At 41.4% G+C, this 13869-nt stretch overlaps 2 protein-coding genes across 11 annotated transcripts in view; one reads left to right on the forward strand and one right to left on the reverse strand.

Annotated features, from left to right (window-relative positions):
• Positions 1–6693, forward strand: part of pax6b (paired box 6b) — a 32704-nt gene extending 26011 nt beyond the window's left edge. For all 10 annotated transcript variants that reach the window (XM_056403420.1, XM_056403748.1, XM_056403824.1 and 7 more), the window contains 6 exons: positions 2837–2995; positions 3320–3402; positions 3526–3676; positions 4307–4419; positions 4690–4831; positions 5564–6693. In XM_056403420.1, the coding sequence (XP_056259395.1) occupies positions 2837–2995; positions 3320–3402; positions 3526–3676; positions 4307–4419; positions 4690–4831; positions 5564–5649 (734 nt within the window). In that variant the 3' untranslated portion in view covers positions 5650–6693. The remainder of the gene's footprint in view (positions 1–2836; positions 2996–3319; positions 3403–3525; positions 3677–4306; positions 4420–4689; positions 4832–5563) is intronic.
• Positions 6694–10417: 3724 nt separating this feature from the next.
• The window catches only part of elp4 (elongator acetyltransferase complex subunit 4), a 53245-nt gene continuing 49793 nt past the window's right edge, over positions 10418–13869 (reverse strand). Inside the window, exon 10 of the mRNA XM_056404094.1 lies at positions 10418–11286. Within this exon, the coding sequence (XP_056260069.1) occupies positions 11158–11286 (129 nt within the window). The 3' untranslated portion in view covers positions 10418–11157. The remainder of the gene's footprint in view (positions 11287–13869) is intronic.

A 13869-nucleotide genomic window follows, 5' to 3' on the forward strand; every position in this document is an offset into this window, starting at 1 on the left:
AGAGAGGGCTTTGTCTCTCATTATGGCAACATGCAGGAGTGTGGAGATGGCAAGGCTGCTGTGGAAATGTTCCACTTGAGAGGGTTTTCCTGTCGGCCTGCTGCAGGCCAAACACTGAGCACATTTTCTTAGAAGAAACGCCACCTTTTCTTTCTAACGTTGACTTGGCTTCTTAAATACTCACCGATTAAACAAGTGTTAAGCACAAGTGCCTGATTTATATATGAATCAGAGAGGGGACGTGCAAGTGGTGGAATTCAGTCTTTGCAAATAATCATTTGCATTTGTTTGATGACCATTTGGACACGTGGGGCTGTTATCAACAAGCAGTAAAGCGGAAAGGATCATATTAACAGCTAAAATGATTCACTTCATTTTGAAATAAACCATAATAACTAATTTATTATTATTATTATAATTATTGTTATTATTATAATTATTATTATTATAATTATTATTATTATGACAGTATTAGTACTTTATTTAGTTTTACTGCCGCATGTATAACACGTCAGACTGCTTAGGCTATTATTGGTTTCTTACACAGTTATTATTTTATCATTATTTCATAATAATATAATTGTAAATATATCATCTAGGCCTATTATTATTGCATTAATTATTTTTAACACAATAATAATAATAATAATAATAATAATAATAATAATAATAATAATGGCTAATTTGGTTATGTTTTTACTTCAGTAAGTTTTTAGGTAAAGCAGTTGTCTCAAGGGGAGGGAAAATATGTTTTCCATCCGAAAGCCGAGTAAGCAGATATAATGGCTACATGGAGAGTGACAGGGCCCCAAAAGAAGACAACTCTATCCAAAGAGGAACGAATAAAACTCCTCACCGATTTCGTCTTTTATCTCTTTCTCACTCTCAGTCGCTGGCTATATGGCTCTAAATCCCGTCTATAGGATTTAGTCTCTCACTTTCTCTTTCAGTTCTAAGCGGTTTCTCAAGAGTGTTTTGATCCGGTCTCAGCAGCTGAAAGGTGCCGCAATTGGTTCGGTATCTCTTTTTTTTTGCTGCTTTTCCGCCTCACTGGCTGAGACATCGTGATACTAAAGAATGAGTTTATTTCCCAGCGCTTTTATAAAGAAAACAAATCCCATCCTAGCGTCAGTGGGTCTGGCAGACGGATAATAGCTTCACATTCACTCCTTTTTATGGATTAGCCGGAGTGAAGAAACAAATAGCGTGGATACAAACTATTGGCCTATAGAAGAATACTTTTCTCTAGTTTGCAGCAAGGGAAATAGTCAAGAAACATGTCGCATCAGGTTTCCTCCAGTGAGCCAAGACTTTCACATATAGACATATATGTGTTTCCAGGCCTTTAGCGGGTCTGTCACTTTCCTCAGCTGCAGAATCACGAGAAAATGCGCAACTTGTTTGAGTTCACTTGGTGGAAACGCTTTTGAAAAAAAAAAAAAAAATCTAACTGACAAATCTTTTACACTACAAGACAACTTTTGCGCAATCTAAACTCAGTTTTGGGTTGTTCGTGCAGCCCGGCACCTGCTCCACCTTTGGAACAACAAGCTCTTGTCCTGGAGCAAGGCACCAGCCATGCCAATCAAAACATAAACAAAAAAAAACTGCACAAACAAAAAGCTGAGACGAGTCTGACCCATGGCGCCAGACTGACATGAGTGAGATATTACATATTACATAAACCACCCTCTATCTCCACGCACCCCCTGCTTAATTTCGCATTAACTTCTCGGTGTGATAATGATGTCCAACAACAAGACAGACATTAGTCGATAAGCCTCGCCCTGCAACTGAAGGGGCCTTTGGGCCCACCGCGGACAAGCAGGAGCAGTGAATAGATTGGCCTTATTTTGGTTGTTCAGGGGGTTACATGCTCTCTCCTCACTCATTTGTTTCCAATTGAAGACAGAAATCCTGACTGGCGTGTAGCTGGCCGGGGGACGTGATTAATGATGGTAGTGGATAAGGGTTAACACACTGGACTCAAAGCTCTGTTGACTGGGATCCTCGTGCGCACAATACCAAAGTACTACAGCCTGTGCGCCTCCAGAGAGAGGGAATCCTTTTGTCATCTCCTCCAATAGCCCCCCCCCCCCCCACCCCCCCCCCACCTCCACCACCACCCACCCCTCTACCACCACCCTACCCCTCCCATATATTACACCCACCGAGGGCTCACTGCTCGTCCCTGGCTGTGTCCATAGTTTAATGGTTTCCCTTACTCCTGAAGGCATTGTATCATTCTGAAAAGCGTCTTCTCCTATTCAAAAGTTGGTGGTCACCTCAATGGCTATACCAACGCCCATATGGGAACGACCATTGAGGCATTGCTCTGCCCTAAAAAAAAGAGGAGGGGGGGGTGGTGAGTTTCGGGTTTTAATACATTTCATAGGCTCTGAAAAGAGGTTCACCACATCTTGTCACATTTCTCTTAACCTTTTGAGAACACACGCCATTGTTGGGTCGCGATAAGTACGCAGAGCCTTTTCCCTCGCCAGTCTGTTTTTCTCACAATATTTTATAAACACTTTTCACTGCGAGGCCTTTTTTTTTTTTTTTTTTTTTTTTTTTAAATATATTGTTCCCCTTTTCACGAGGGCAGTCGTCTGGAATCAGGCAACATTAAGAAGAAGTTTCAATAATTCATCTGATTTTGAATGAAATCAACCATGATAGTGGCTTTAATTAATGATGTTGTACCGCGGTCTGTACAATTAGCTGTAGGCTGATACAACACCAGACCCGAGAATTAATTATTCAATTAACTTAATTGAATGCTTATTTCCATTAAATGACTTTTTTTTCTTTTTTTCTTTTCTTTTTTTTTTTGCAGATGGCTGCCAACAACAGGACGGTGCAGGAGAAAACACAAATTCCATCAGCTCGAACGGCGAGGATTCAGAGGAGACACAGATGCGACTGCAGCTCAAGAGGAAACTACAGAGAAACCGCACGTCCTTCACACAGGAGCAAATCGAAGCTCTGGAAAAAGGTGCAACATGCTGTGAATAATTTACACTTGTTTTATAGGCGTTCTTTCTCTCAATAAAAATAAACACGTTCCTGACAGTCTTAGGTGAATTGAAATTTAAGAAAAATTCCTTAATGTGTGAGTTGCTACATTTCTAATGGTTTATTTCACGGAACAAATAATAGTTATAATTATTAGGTTGCCAATAAGTAAATAAGTTTTGAATTCTGGGCTTTTGAGATACATTTATTCAGGTATTAGCCCTGCATGAATTCAGTCAAGCTCCACCTCATTTGTTGCTTATTTACCAACACTTTTGTTGTGCTGCATTTTCTTGCGTTACAGAATTTGAAAGAACTCATTATCCCGATGTTTTCGCGCGAGAGAGACTAGCAGCGAAAATCGACCTGCCCGAAGCAAGAATACAAGTGAGTGAACAACTTTTTTTTTTTTTTTATACCAAATTTATTAATTTTTTTCTGATGGCCGGGGGGAGGGGGAGGGGGAGCCGGATGCCCGTAAGAGATCTAACAAGAAGACTTTCGTCGCAGGTATGGTTTTCAAATAGGAGAGCAAAGTGGAGGCGAGAGGAGAAGCTGCGGAACCAGCGCCGGCAGGCCAACAACTCCTCCAGTCACATTCCCATCAGCAGCAGCTTCAGCACCAGCGTCTACCAGGCCATCCCGCAGCCCACTACACCGGGTAGGTCCACCACATCTTACAGGACACCCACGCCCATTAAAAACAAAAAAACATTAGAATCTTAAATAAAATTAAAATAGAATTTGTCGAATGTTGTGTTGCACAAACATGCACGTGTTTGTTACACGAGCCTTACACGTTGCAATGTCGCTTTAATAGGCGAAATAACAACACATTTAACCGTTCATGAGTTTCAAGTCGGACGGGATCCATGTGAAATAAAAGTAAATATTATCATACAGCAACCTGCGGAGTCAGAGAAAAGGAGAGAGGAGGCCTCGGTGGCTGTGCGCTCTAGTTCACATGAAGTAACACCGGTGGTTTCCCTTTGATGGATGATTGAGCAAAACTTCTCAGCTGACTATCTGCGTAATTACCAAATCAGGCACGAGGGCACACCGGCAGAAGTGAAGCTCACGCTCACAAGTCAATCACCTGAGAGACACACACACACGCACACACACACACGCACACACACAAGCACACAGCTCAGTGTCTGTCCGGGCTTATCTGCCTGTCAAACTAGGCGTCACCTCACGCTCACGCACTACTTAACGCTAATGAGACGGTCTCTCACACACGGAGGACTGTGTGTTTTAACCACATTTTTTTTTCCATTTTCATTCACAGTGTCTTTCACCTCGGGGTCAATGCTGGGTAGACCTGACTCTGCACTCACAAACACCTACAGTGCGCTGCCCCCCATGCCCAGCTTCACCATGGCAAACAATCTACCTATGCAAGTAAGTAAAAAAAACAAAAAAACAACTCATTAGTCAACACGTTTACAGATGTGTATTTTATGTAATAAGTGATTTAAATTATGTTTCCTGGCCAAACACTTTCCTTAAAATCTTATATTTAAAGAAAGAATAGGTTTCTATCAAGAACTAAAATTATGAATAAAATTTAATCTAGACAGATCTGCCTATGAAAAGCTTACAGTGTCACAGACTACTGAGCTGAACTTTATGGTTGGCTAAGCTAATGTAACATTCTCTCCCCATCTATAGCCCAGCCAGACCTCCTCTTATTCCTGCATGCTGCCTACCAGTCCGCCTGTGAACGGGCGGAGCTACGAAACATACACGCCCCCTCATATGCAGGCACATATGAACAGCCAATCAATGACCACTTCTGGTACCACCTCAACAGGTAGGCAGACAATTCATTGTTTACCAACATGCTTGGGAATTAATAAAAAAATCAAACAGTGTCACTCTGTGAAATATCTGCCACCTTTCCTGTAATAAGGGGGTACTACATAGCCATCTTTGATTCATGATCCGTCGCGCCAGCTCTCCTCTTCCCTTCTGTCTATTTGAGAAACTTCATGGTTTAAACATCTGCGGGTCAATATCTCTACATTTCATATCATTTTCCCTCCGCAAGCTGCATGAAAGGAGCTCATTTCATCGCCGCTCTATGCCATCATGTCAATCCCACTACTCCAGCCCATAGTTTAGTTCCACCCCATTAGGATGCTGTTACTGAGAGCCATATATACTGGTTATAGTCATGAAGAGTTAATCATGCATAACCACATTTCCTCTGTGCTAAATTGCTAATTAATTTGATTCATTTGCTGTTGTACTCTCTCTGTTTAAATGCCATTGCCAAAGCCTCAATTTATTGAGCTTGCAAGCATTTTACTGAGCAACCGTGTGCAGATCTTTGTGACTCATTGCTCGTCTACCTATTTGCAAGCTTTTAAACCACACTGCTTTGTGCTATAAGGCTAACTAGCGCTAGCTCTCACACTAACTGTGCATGGTGCATCCACTCATCTAATATAGCATGCTGACCTCTGGGGCTTCATTTATTTTTATTTTTTTTTCGAATTCATTTATTCTTTATACTGACGTCTTTCTCTCTCTGTCTCTGCAGGACTCATCTCTCCTGGAGTGTCTGTCCCTGTCCAAGTCCCAGGGAGCGAGCCTGACATGTCTCAGTACTGGTCAAGACTACAGTAGAGAGAAGAGCTACTTCACCCTGTAACCACCCACTCCACCATCGCCCTCCGGCAGTGCTCCTCACACTTACACGGCACAGGAGAGTAGAGAAGGCGAGAGCGGGTTGAGAAGAAGCAAAGGACAAGAGGAGGAGAAGAGAGGAGGAACGAAAGAAAGAAAGAAAGAGAGAGACTCTGGGAGAGCCTTGGGACGTCTGGGCTTTGTTTTTCCAGTGGGACTGTGTGCTGTTCTGTAGCTCTAGGCACATTCAAATGAGGACTTGGAAGAGAGAACAACAATGGAAAGACAGAAAAAAATGGACCTCTGTAAAGTGCCCGGTGTTAAATTTTTATGGAACAAAAACTTATCTGTTTTTTTTTTTTCTATTTCCAACTTCAGTCATTGTTTCCTTTTTTCTCTGGTGTGTTAGTAAATGGCCATTTGTATGTTAATATGAAAAACCAAGATCAAGTACTGATAGATGGACTGCTAGAAAACCATGTTGGTCTTGCGTTTGTTTGCGAGGAGAACCTGAGAGATTCTGCCATGACTATCTTTTAATCTGCTTATATCGAGACTTTCTACCAGCCTTTGCATGGTCTCTGGACGCTGTTGCATATCATTAAAGACGAAAAGCTGGAGGGAAGACTCTTACTGTGTCAAAAAAAAAAAGAAAAAAAATATTTATTGGTCTTATTTCTTACGAATGGATATTTAGCAGAGGAAACTCAAACTTGATCCATCCACTGAGGCTGTGGTCTTGACTCCTCTGACATGACGTTTGCTGGCTTATTAGGCACGGATCACTATCAACAGCTCAAAGTGCGCAAAGACGGTGCGGCATGCAACACAACTTGGACCTCTTGCTTCGGTGGTTGGATTGACTCTAGATTACCACGAAGAACATTAAATGTGGAAAACAGGTGTAAAAGAAAACCTGTAGTCTGTAAATGGTAGACTGCGTCTTCGATATAATCCAGTTTGTTTATGTCAAAATGTAAAGTACTTGTCTTCCCTAGAAATCTTCCAGAAAGATTTCTCCAATAAAAGTTGATTTCATTTATATCCCCGAGAATATTCTATAAATGTTCCATGCATCATAAAATACATTACTTTAGGGTCAGGTACAATTTGTCTCTTAGGTATAGTTGTATTATAGTGTCCTATGGTCAAAAAAAAAATTGTGCAACTAGAAATATTTAATTCCTATAATTATGATTAAACATTGCTTGACAGAGTTTTAAACTTAAGTGTTTGGCAGTTGTTTACAAGTACATATCAGATTTAATCATTGTTGATTGTAAAACAGACCAAAGCCTTTGTATCTCATCTAGTACACAATGTTTTTTTTTAAAGATATTAGTCTTGTGTTGCAAAATTTTGTAAACACGTTCTGTTCGATTACATTGGCTTCGAGTTCGTAAGACTGCAGTCGAACCCCGCAGTCCTTATTTATAATTGAAGACCATGGGAGGGTTTTTCTAGCATCATCTGTCATGCTCTTTTGAGTTTTGCATTTTTATTTCAGTGTGTACGTAGAACATGGACACATACTGGGTTTACGTCTGAGCAATGCTTCTGAGATAAAACGTCTACACGCTGTCTCTTAAATATTTCAATTTAATTTTATTTAAAATGGAGCTTTCTAAATGTATTTTGTGAAAACTATAAAACATTTTGTACAGTAAAATTGTGTCTTAAAGAAAGCCTTTTTGCCTGTTCAATGCTGTGTCTAATACAGTGTCAGTCTTTACTGAGCAAGTAGAGGCACTTTTTAATTTTCATTGCTGCAAATTTTAACTTCTTTTTTTGTAAATCTAATGCTGACAAATGCCAGTAAAAGGGCTTGTAATATACATACAACACTTCCAATTCCCACCGAACAAAGGTGTCCAAAATAACAAACCTCTCTTGATGTATGGGGCTGAACCAAGTCGACACAGACCACACAGCACAACACCACCACACAACGAGAAAGGTCAAGCAATTCACCATCACTGGCTCTTGTTTTAGTAGAGTTACAATGGTATGAAAAAATACAGAACCAATGAGGACGAGGAGGGAGCAGAGAGGAGAAAAAAAAAAGTCATGGAATAAAGCAGCCAGTGCCTAGAGCGAGGCAGAGGAGCGATTGTGTGGCAGAGTGAGTTATTTTGCTTCACTTGCTGCCTCAGCAGGGGGGTTGTGTCTCTCTGTGTGTGTGTGTGTGTGTGTGTGTGTGTTTGTGTGTGTGTGTATGGATTTGAAGGAGTGTGTTAGAGAGAGTGAGTGAGAGAGCTATCTAAAAGGAAAGGATGTCCAGGAGAGTGAGGTCAGGTAACATTCACTCAGCATGTAACAGCACCAAATATCTCGCTAAATTGATAAATTGAATTTACACGTCTCACTCAATATTTAATAGTCCAATCAGAACTTTGAGGATCTGAGGTTAATCAGATTTTTAAGAGGATTTTTTTTTTTTTTACTGGGGCTAATGCAATTTCTCTATTCATTTAATCCAGTTTATCACACAGACGGAAGAATACTGTTCTGCGAGCAGTGGGAGGGGAAGGGAGAACAAGCTAGACAAACGTGCCGAGACCGAGGAAGAACATTAATAATTACGGGGAGAAAATGAAAGAGAAATTCAAAATGCAAGAAAGACTGCAATTAGTGGAAGTCTAAATAATACACAGCTTTGGGATAAAAAGCTTTAGAATATAATTCTGGCTTGGAACAAAGTTAGGCAATATATAAGTTTCTGTAAAAGTTCCTCAGAACTTTTTACACTTTGATCAGTCGTTTAATGGGAAACTAATTCTGACCTGGAAATCTAGAGCAGCAGCAAACAGAAGCTGATACTCTCCTATTTAGTGTCAACAGTCAAGTGTGTACTATGTGTGTGTGCTTCAACACAAAGAAACGTTTCCCTCATCGTTGTAAATATAATAAATAATAGTATGTATTTTGTAAAGTGCATACGACAGGTACGGTAACCTACTTATGTAATCTGTAACACAACATGTCTGAAGATAGGTCTGCTGTATTAAACCAAATTTGGCAGAGAGAGATATTCAGTGTGGGCATAAAATATTGGCTTACATTGTGTTACATGAATAACAGCATGAATGTGATGCGACAGTCATTTAATAATAGAACCCGTAAGACCTCGGCAACTGTAGGAGAACAACTACGGCTCTGGTAAGGAATCAATAGGACATAAGCAGCGACTGCCAAAAACACGGTTATAAAATCATATTTTCACTGCTCCAAGCCAAGTCAGACTTTCAGGAGGTAGTTCCTGTAAAATATGCCAACAGCACTGGATGTTCATCTTATGTGTTACTTTCACAGATTTCCAAGCAAGTTATTTAACAAAAAGAATTGTATGTAATACTGACATATTCTTCCACCTGATTTAAATATGTTATGATCATAAAACTCAAAACTTATTAACATAAACAATTATTGAGCTTTGGGCAATACAAAAGAACGATTGAGAAAACAAGAAAATAAACCCAACAATTATGTCTGTGTTGTCGTGTCTAACCCTAACTCTGTAGTGTTTCTTACTATTGGGTGAGGCGAGGCGAATAAGGAACATCTGAAGAGCCACATATGATCATTTATTTAGAAAAAAAATCCTGCTAGGAGAGAAAACCACTTTCTCTAATAGTGTTATTGTGTTCAGAGGATTAACTTTATAGAGATTTCCTGGTGCCCTAAATTACTTATTCATACTTACTACAGAAGCATGTGTGGCTAATCATAACTCACAGCATTGTCAAACCACATATAACCAACTTTATCTAAAGGAAGGACACAGTCGATCAGGCATAAGAAGTCCTATTTTAAATGCTGTTGTTATTTTCATATTAAAAAACCTGCGCAGCCATGTTTAACATAATACCTTTGGTTACATGTAAGTAAAGAGACTGGCATCAGTTCACTAAGTTCTAAATGTACTTGAAAACATGACAATATGTGGCATATGGGAAACTGACATTATAAAACTTAAAAAATAATTCACGCTCTGAACCGACTGAACAAAAAGTGAATCCGCACCATGTGACAAAGGGACATGGGAAGTGTAAGAGACATACAAGTCGTACGGCAACATAAACAAACGCCAAAATGAATGTATTCTATTTTAATCTACCTTTGAATTGTACCCTAAATATGTCAACTCTTCGACAACCAGAACTTGGAGAACAGTTTTTATCTTGACAACACAAGCTTTCGTTCACCTGTGTAAGTGACCTGTGTACGTCATCTCTCTCTCTCATACACCCAATATAAGATCACTCCATTCATGCATGAAACTGTCAGATAACACCACCCTCTCCCAACACGTGTTGCAGATGCTTACCAATACTGCCAGTTTTTACAGTCAAAAATATTCAAACTGGCATCAGCATCAGACTGAGGAAAACAAAAAATGAAACATTTAATTTTTCATGTTGTTTTTTTTTTTTTTCTCTGTTTCTCCATGTCACCGTTTGACCTAATTTGTTCTTTTGGGCTTGTCATGGCAAAGCAGCTCATCCAGCAAACATGCCTGATGAGGTGTGAAGCCTGCGCCCAAATCCAGCTCTCCTACCCTCTGCCCACATTCCAGCTTACTGGAGGTAGACGTCATTCACCGGCACAGTCTCAGGGTCAGATGGAGGCATCCCTATTCGAACCTGAAACCAGTGAGGCAGACCAGAGATCAGTCATTCATAACACGCGTACACAGTCTCGCAGGTAGTCAACTTTCCCTTCAGAGCAGGTGTTGAGTCGCAGTCAAGTAAAATTTGAGCAAAGCATATGTTGTGCACCGAGTATTTATTTTCTTTTATTTAACTCAACAAAAGCACACTTCATTGCATTATACTAGAAAAAAACTTGTACTTTCAGACTATTGTACATGGTGGAGCTAAGCAGGAGAAGCCACTTGTTTCATAAAGTAAGTGCTGAGCTTGGGAGAATGCACGTAAATTATTTAATGTCTGCCAAGACTGAGAGTCTGTAATGACTAAAAAATATTTCATGATTACACTTTACATGTAAACAAACCCCCCAGAGGCAGAGAAAAACAAAAACAACAAAGTACCAAATCTTAAACAATCCCTCCATCTTGGATTTTAATTGGGTTACGTTCAAGTCACCCAGCCAATCATATACCTTCATGTAACATTTTGAAATACCACAGGGCTCACTTTTTTCTACAACTTTTTTTTAACTCCTAAGTTAAAATGAAATTCTCATGACAGTTTGACATGTGCAAATCTCCGCTGTCAGAGTAAACAGAGACTGTAGAGTGTACTGTAGGTTTATACAAAAAAAAAAAGGACTTGAAATGTAGGATGAAATGTGTCCGTTATGAGGTGAGGTACTGTGGATGTTTAGATCTTCACCCCTGGCTGGGACAGTTGGCAGGTGGTAATGGCTGGCAGGGTTATCGCGGTTGACATTATGTGGGTGAGGGAACAACCTGGTCACAGTGGTAAAGAGGACAACGCTGCAGTGTTCCAGGTGTGGGTTGCCCGTGGCGACTGTGTGGGAGCTCTAGAAGTCCAGGTGTTTGTTGCCGGAAGTGCCAGAGCCACAGGCTGAAGCCACTGTGGCCCCTCCTGCCAGCTCCCCCCTGCTCACACGACTCACCGTCTCAGATAAGTCTGGGGGCAAATGTAGTCTCTACAGAAAGGGGAGAGAGAGAGAGAGAGAGAGAGAGAGAGAGAGAGAGAGAGAGAGAGAGAGAGAGAGAGAGAGAGAGAGGGGAGGGGGGGCAGAGTATTAGATCAGCCTGTATGGAGAAAAAAGAAAGCACTACAGTGGATCAACATACAGTAGATGGTACACTCCAGTGATGTTTATTCACAGAGAGCCATGTTGGGCTGAAATTGCATTAGTTGCTTCACCACTCCCCTCAGCACTGGCAGCGTGGAGTAAACCTGCTAGCGCGCTGCTAAATGCTTCAGAGAGCTTTAGGTCTGTTACAGCTCACAGGGAATATATGTGTGTGTGTGTGTGTGAGTGTGTGAGAGAGAGGTAGGGGTGCTTTGAGCAGTTGTGTATGGGACACAACAGCATGCATTTATGAAGTGAGGTAAGAGAAAGTTTGTGTTCAGACACAAATGTGCATGCAGGATCTGGGTGTGTTTTCACTTGCGTTGATTGCTTTACTGTGTTTGTAACACAGATTATTATGTTCTGTTAATACCAGAGTCAATAGAATCAAGTCTTTTAGCTGTTTCACAGTAAAGCTTATCTGTGGAGCTGCCCTGTGCCAACTCAAAGCACAAAGGGCCACTCATGTAAAGCCCCCTAACACCAACACGCTAACTACTACAAAGCTTAAGAGGGGCTACACTGCTCTGCTCTCTCCTGAAGCCGCAAGAAAGGCCGCCAGTGGCACTCCATGAACAAAGTCTTGAAGAGGTGCTGAGAGCGTGAGAGGAGGTGAAGTGTCTCCAGAGTCAAGTGTGCACCCGACAATGGTGTTGAGTAGCATGTTGCTCGAGTGTCTATCGAGGAAGTTAAATCAGAATACAGGCATACTCGGTACAAGAGAAGTTAAACCCTGTAATTTACCACTGAAAGAATCTGCCATGACATCTGAAACCCACTGGTCAAAGCCTGTGCTCCGAACCCCACCCCACCCCAGCCCTCTAAACCTTCCCTACCCGCCACATCCTTACCCCCTCCAGACATCCAGCTTTAGGAGAGCCCCTCCACTCCCACAGATACTTATCTTTTTCTTAATGACTAGGTGTTTGGGTATAGGGTTTAACAGCGTCATTACTAAGAGATCATTCAGGACTACGCAACACTCTTTACCCCTTTAGGGTAGACTACTTCCTTCCTTTGCTTAATACTGTTTTCTTTGGGAGAATTGAAACACCTGAGTCTGACCTGCAAAATGTTTTTACATCACTGATGTTCGTGTCTGATATGAAGCCGCGTGCTCCTGCTACTGTGGCTGACAGGTCGGAGGCGCATCATGCTCAAGTGGTCTCTTTTGTGTTGAGCATGTTGCCTTTGTGTGTGTGTCAGTGGACGGTTTGTCAGGCAAGTAGAGGAAACAAGAGGAGTGGTCTTCATGCAGCCCAGCAGATTATCTGCAGCAGGTGAGCACTGAGACACTGCAGGGGACCTATAATTTAATGCAAGATGGTAAAGGTAAGGTTACACAGGACTTACAAAGCCAAAGATGAAAGATTCCCACTTGGGAAAAGGATAAGACAAATGAAAATAAACTAACTAACTAACTAACTAACTAACTAACTAACTAACTAACTAACTAAGAGGTAGTTCAACACATACATAAACTTGTTTGCTTTTTATTTGTATGCAACTCTTTCTTTGACTCTCTCTCCCAGGCACACACAAACATCCATGCAAACTCATATATTGGCCTTGAGGGGGCTTCCAGAAGCTCTGCTCTGCTTCCACCCCTGCCAAACCTCACCTGTGTAACCTTTCGTGTCTTCAGCTCACTCAAGTGTGATTGAAAAAGAAAAACAATGCATTGATCAAGCCTGGACTCAGTCCTGCTTAGTGCACTGCAGCGGAAACACGGTAGAGAGAGGGGTAGGAGAAAAATCAATCACATATACATCATCCTCAGTGGGTGAGTAAAAAAAAAAAAAAAAGACATCACACCGTTGTCTGGCTGTCACGCACCCACGGTCCTGGCTACACCGTGCCTGCTTGGCTCTGGGCTCTGTGAACCCACTGAGCATGTGCAGAGCGAAGGTCAAAGCAATCCAGAAGTGCAGCTCAGCTCCTCTAACCTTTGAGTTCAGGGGCAGATGAGAACAATCAATGGTAACATCAAAGTTGGAGGGAGGCGCAGACAAAACCAATCGATCGGTTTGACACACAGGGAAAAGACAGCCCAGTAACAGTCAGCAACCATCCCGCACATCAGTGACAGCCACTATTAGAGATGATAACAGTTATTGGTTACCAGGGCCATAAGAACTTAGATTAAATTCAGCTCCACTGTAAACAACAGTGTCAACGCAAGTTAAGTGGATGAGGACAATCCATGAAAAAGATTTTTGATTCCTTTTTAAGCTGATTTTGAAATTTACATCCAAATATGAGGTAAGTGCAGTGCACTTGTTTTAGCAGTGATGGCCAACTGAGGAGCTGCCATGAACATTTGCATTGACACCAGATGAATGGAGGTCAGTGGAGGACTTAGACAGACATAGTCAGGGAGGCTCTGAGTCTACTTCCCTACGACCTGCACACTCCATGATGTAAACAAGG

The sequence above is a fragment of the Seriola aureovittata genome, chromosome 1, assembly GCF_021018895.1.
Source record: "Seriola aureovittata isolate HTS-2021-v1 ecotype China chromosome 1, ASM2101889v1, whole genome shotgun sequence".
In the NCBI taxonomy this organism is placed as follows: domain Eukaryota; kingdom Metazoa; phylum Chordata; class Actinopteri; order Carangiformes; family Carangidae; genus Seriola; species Seriola aureovittata.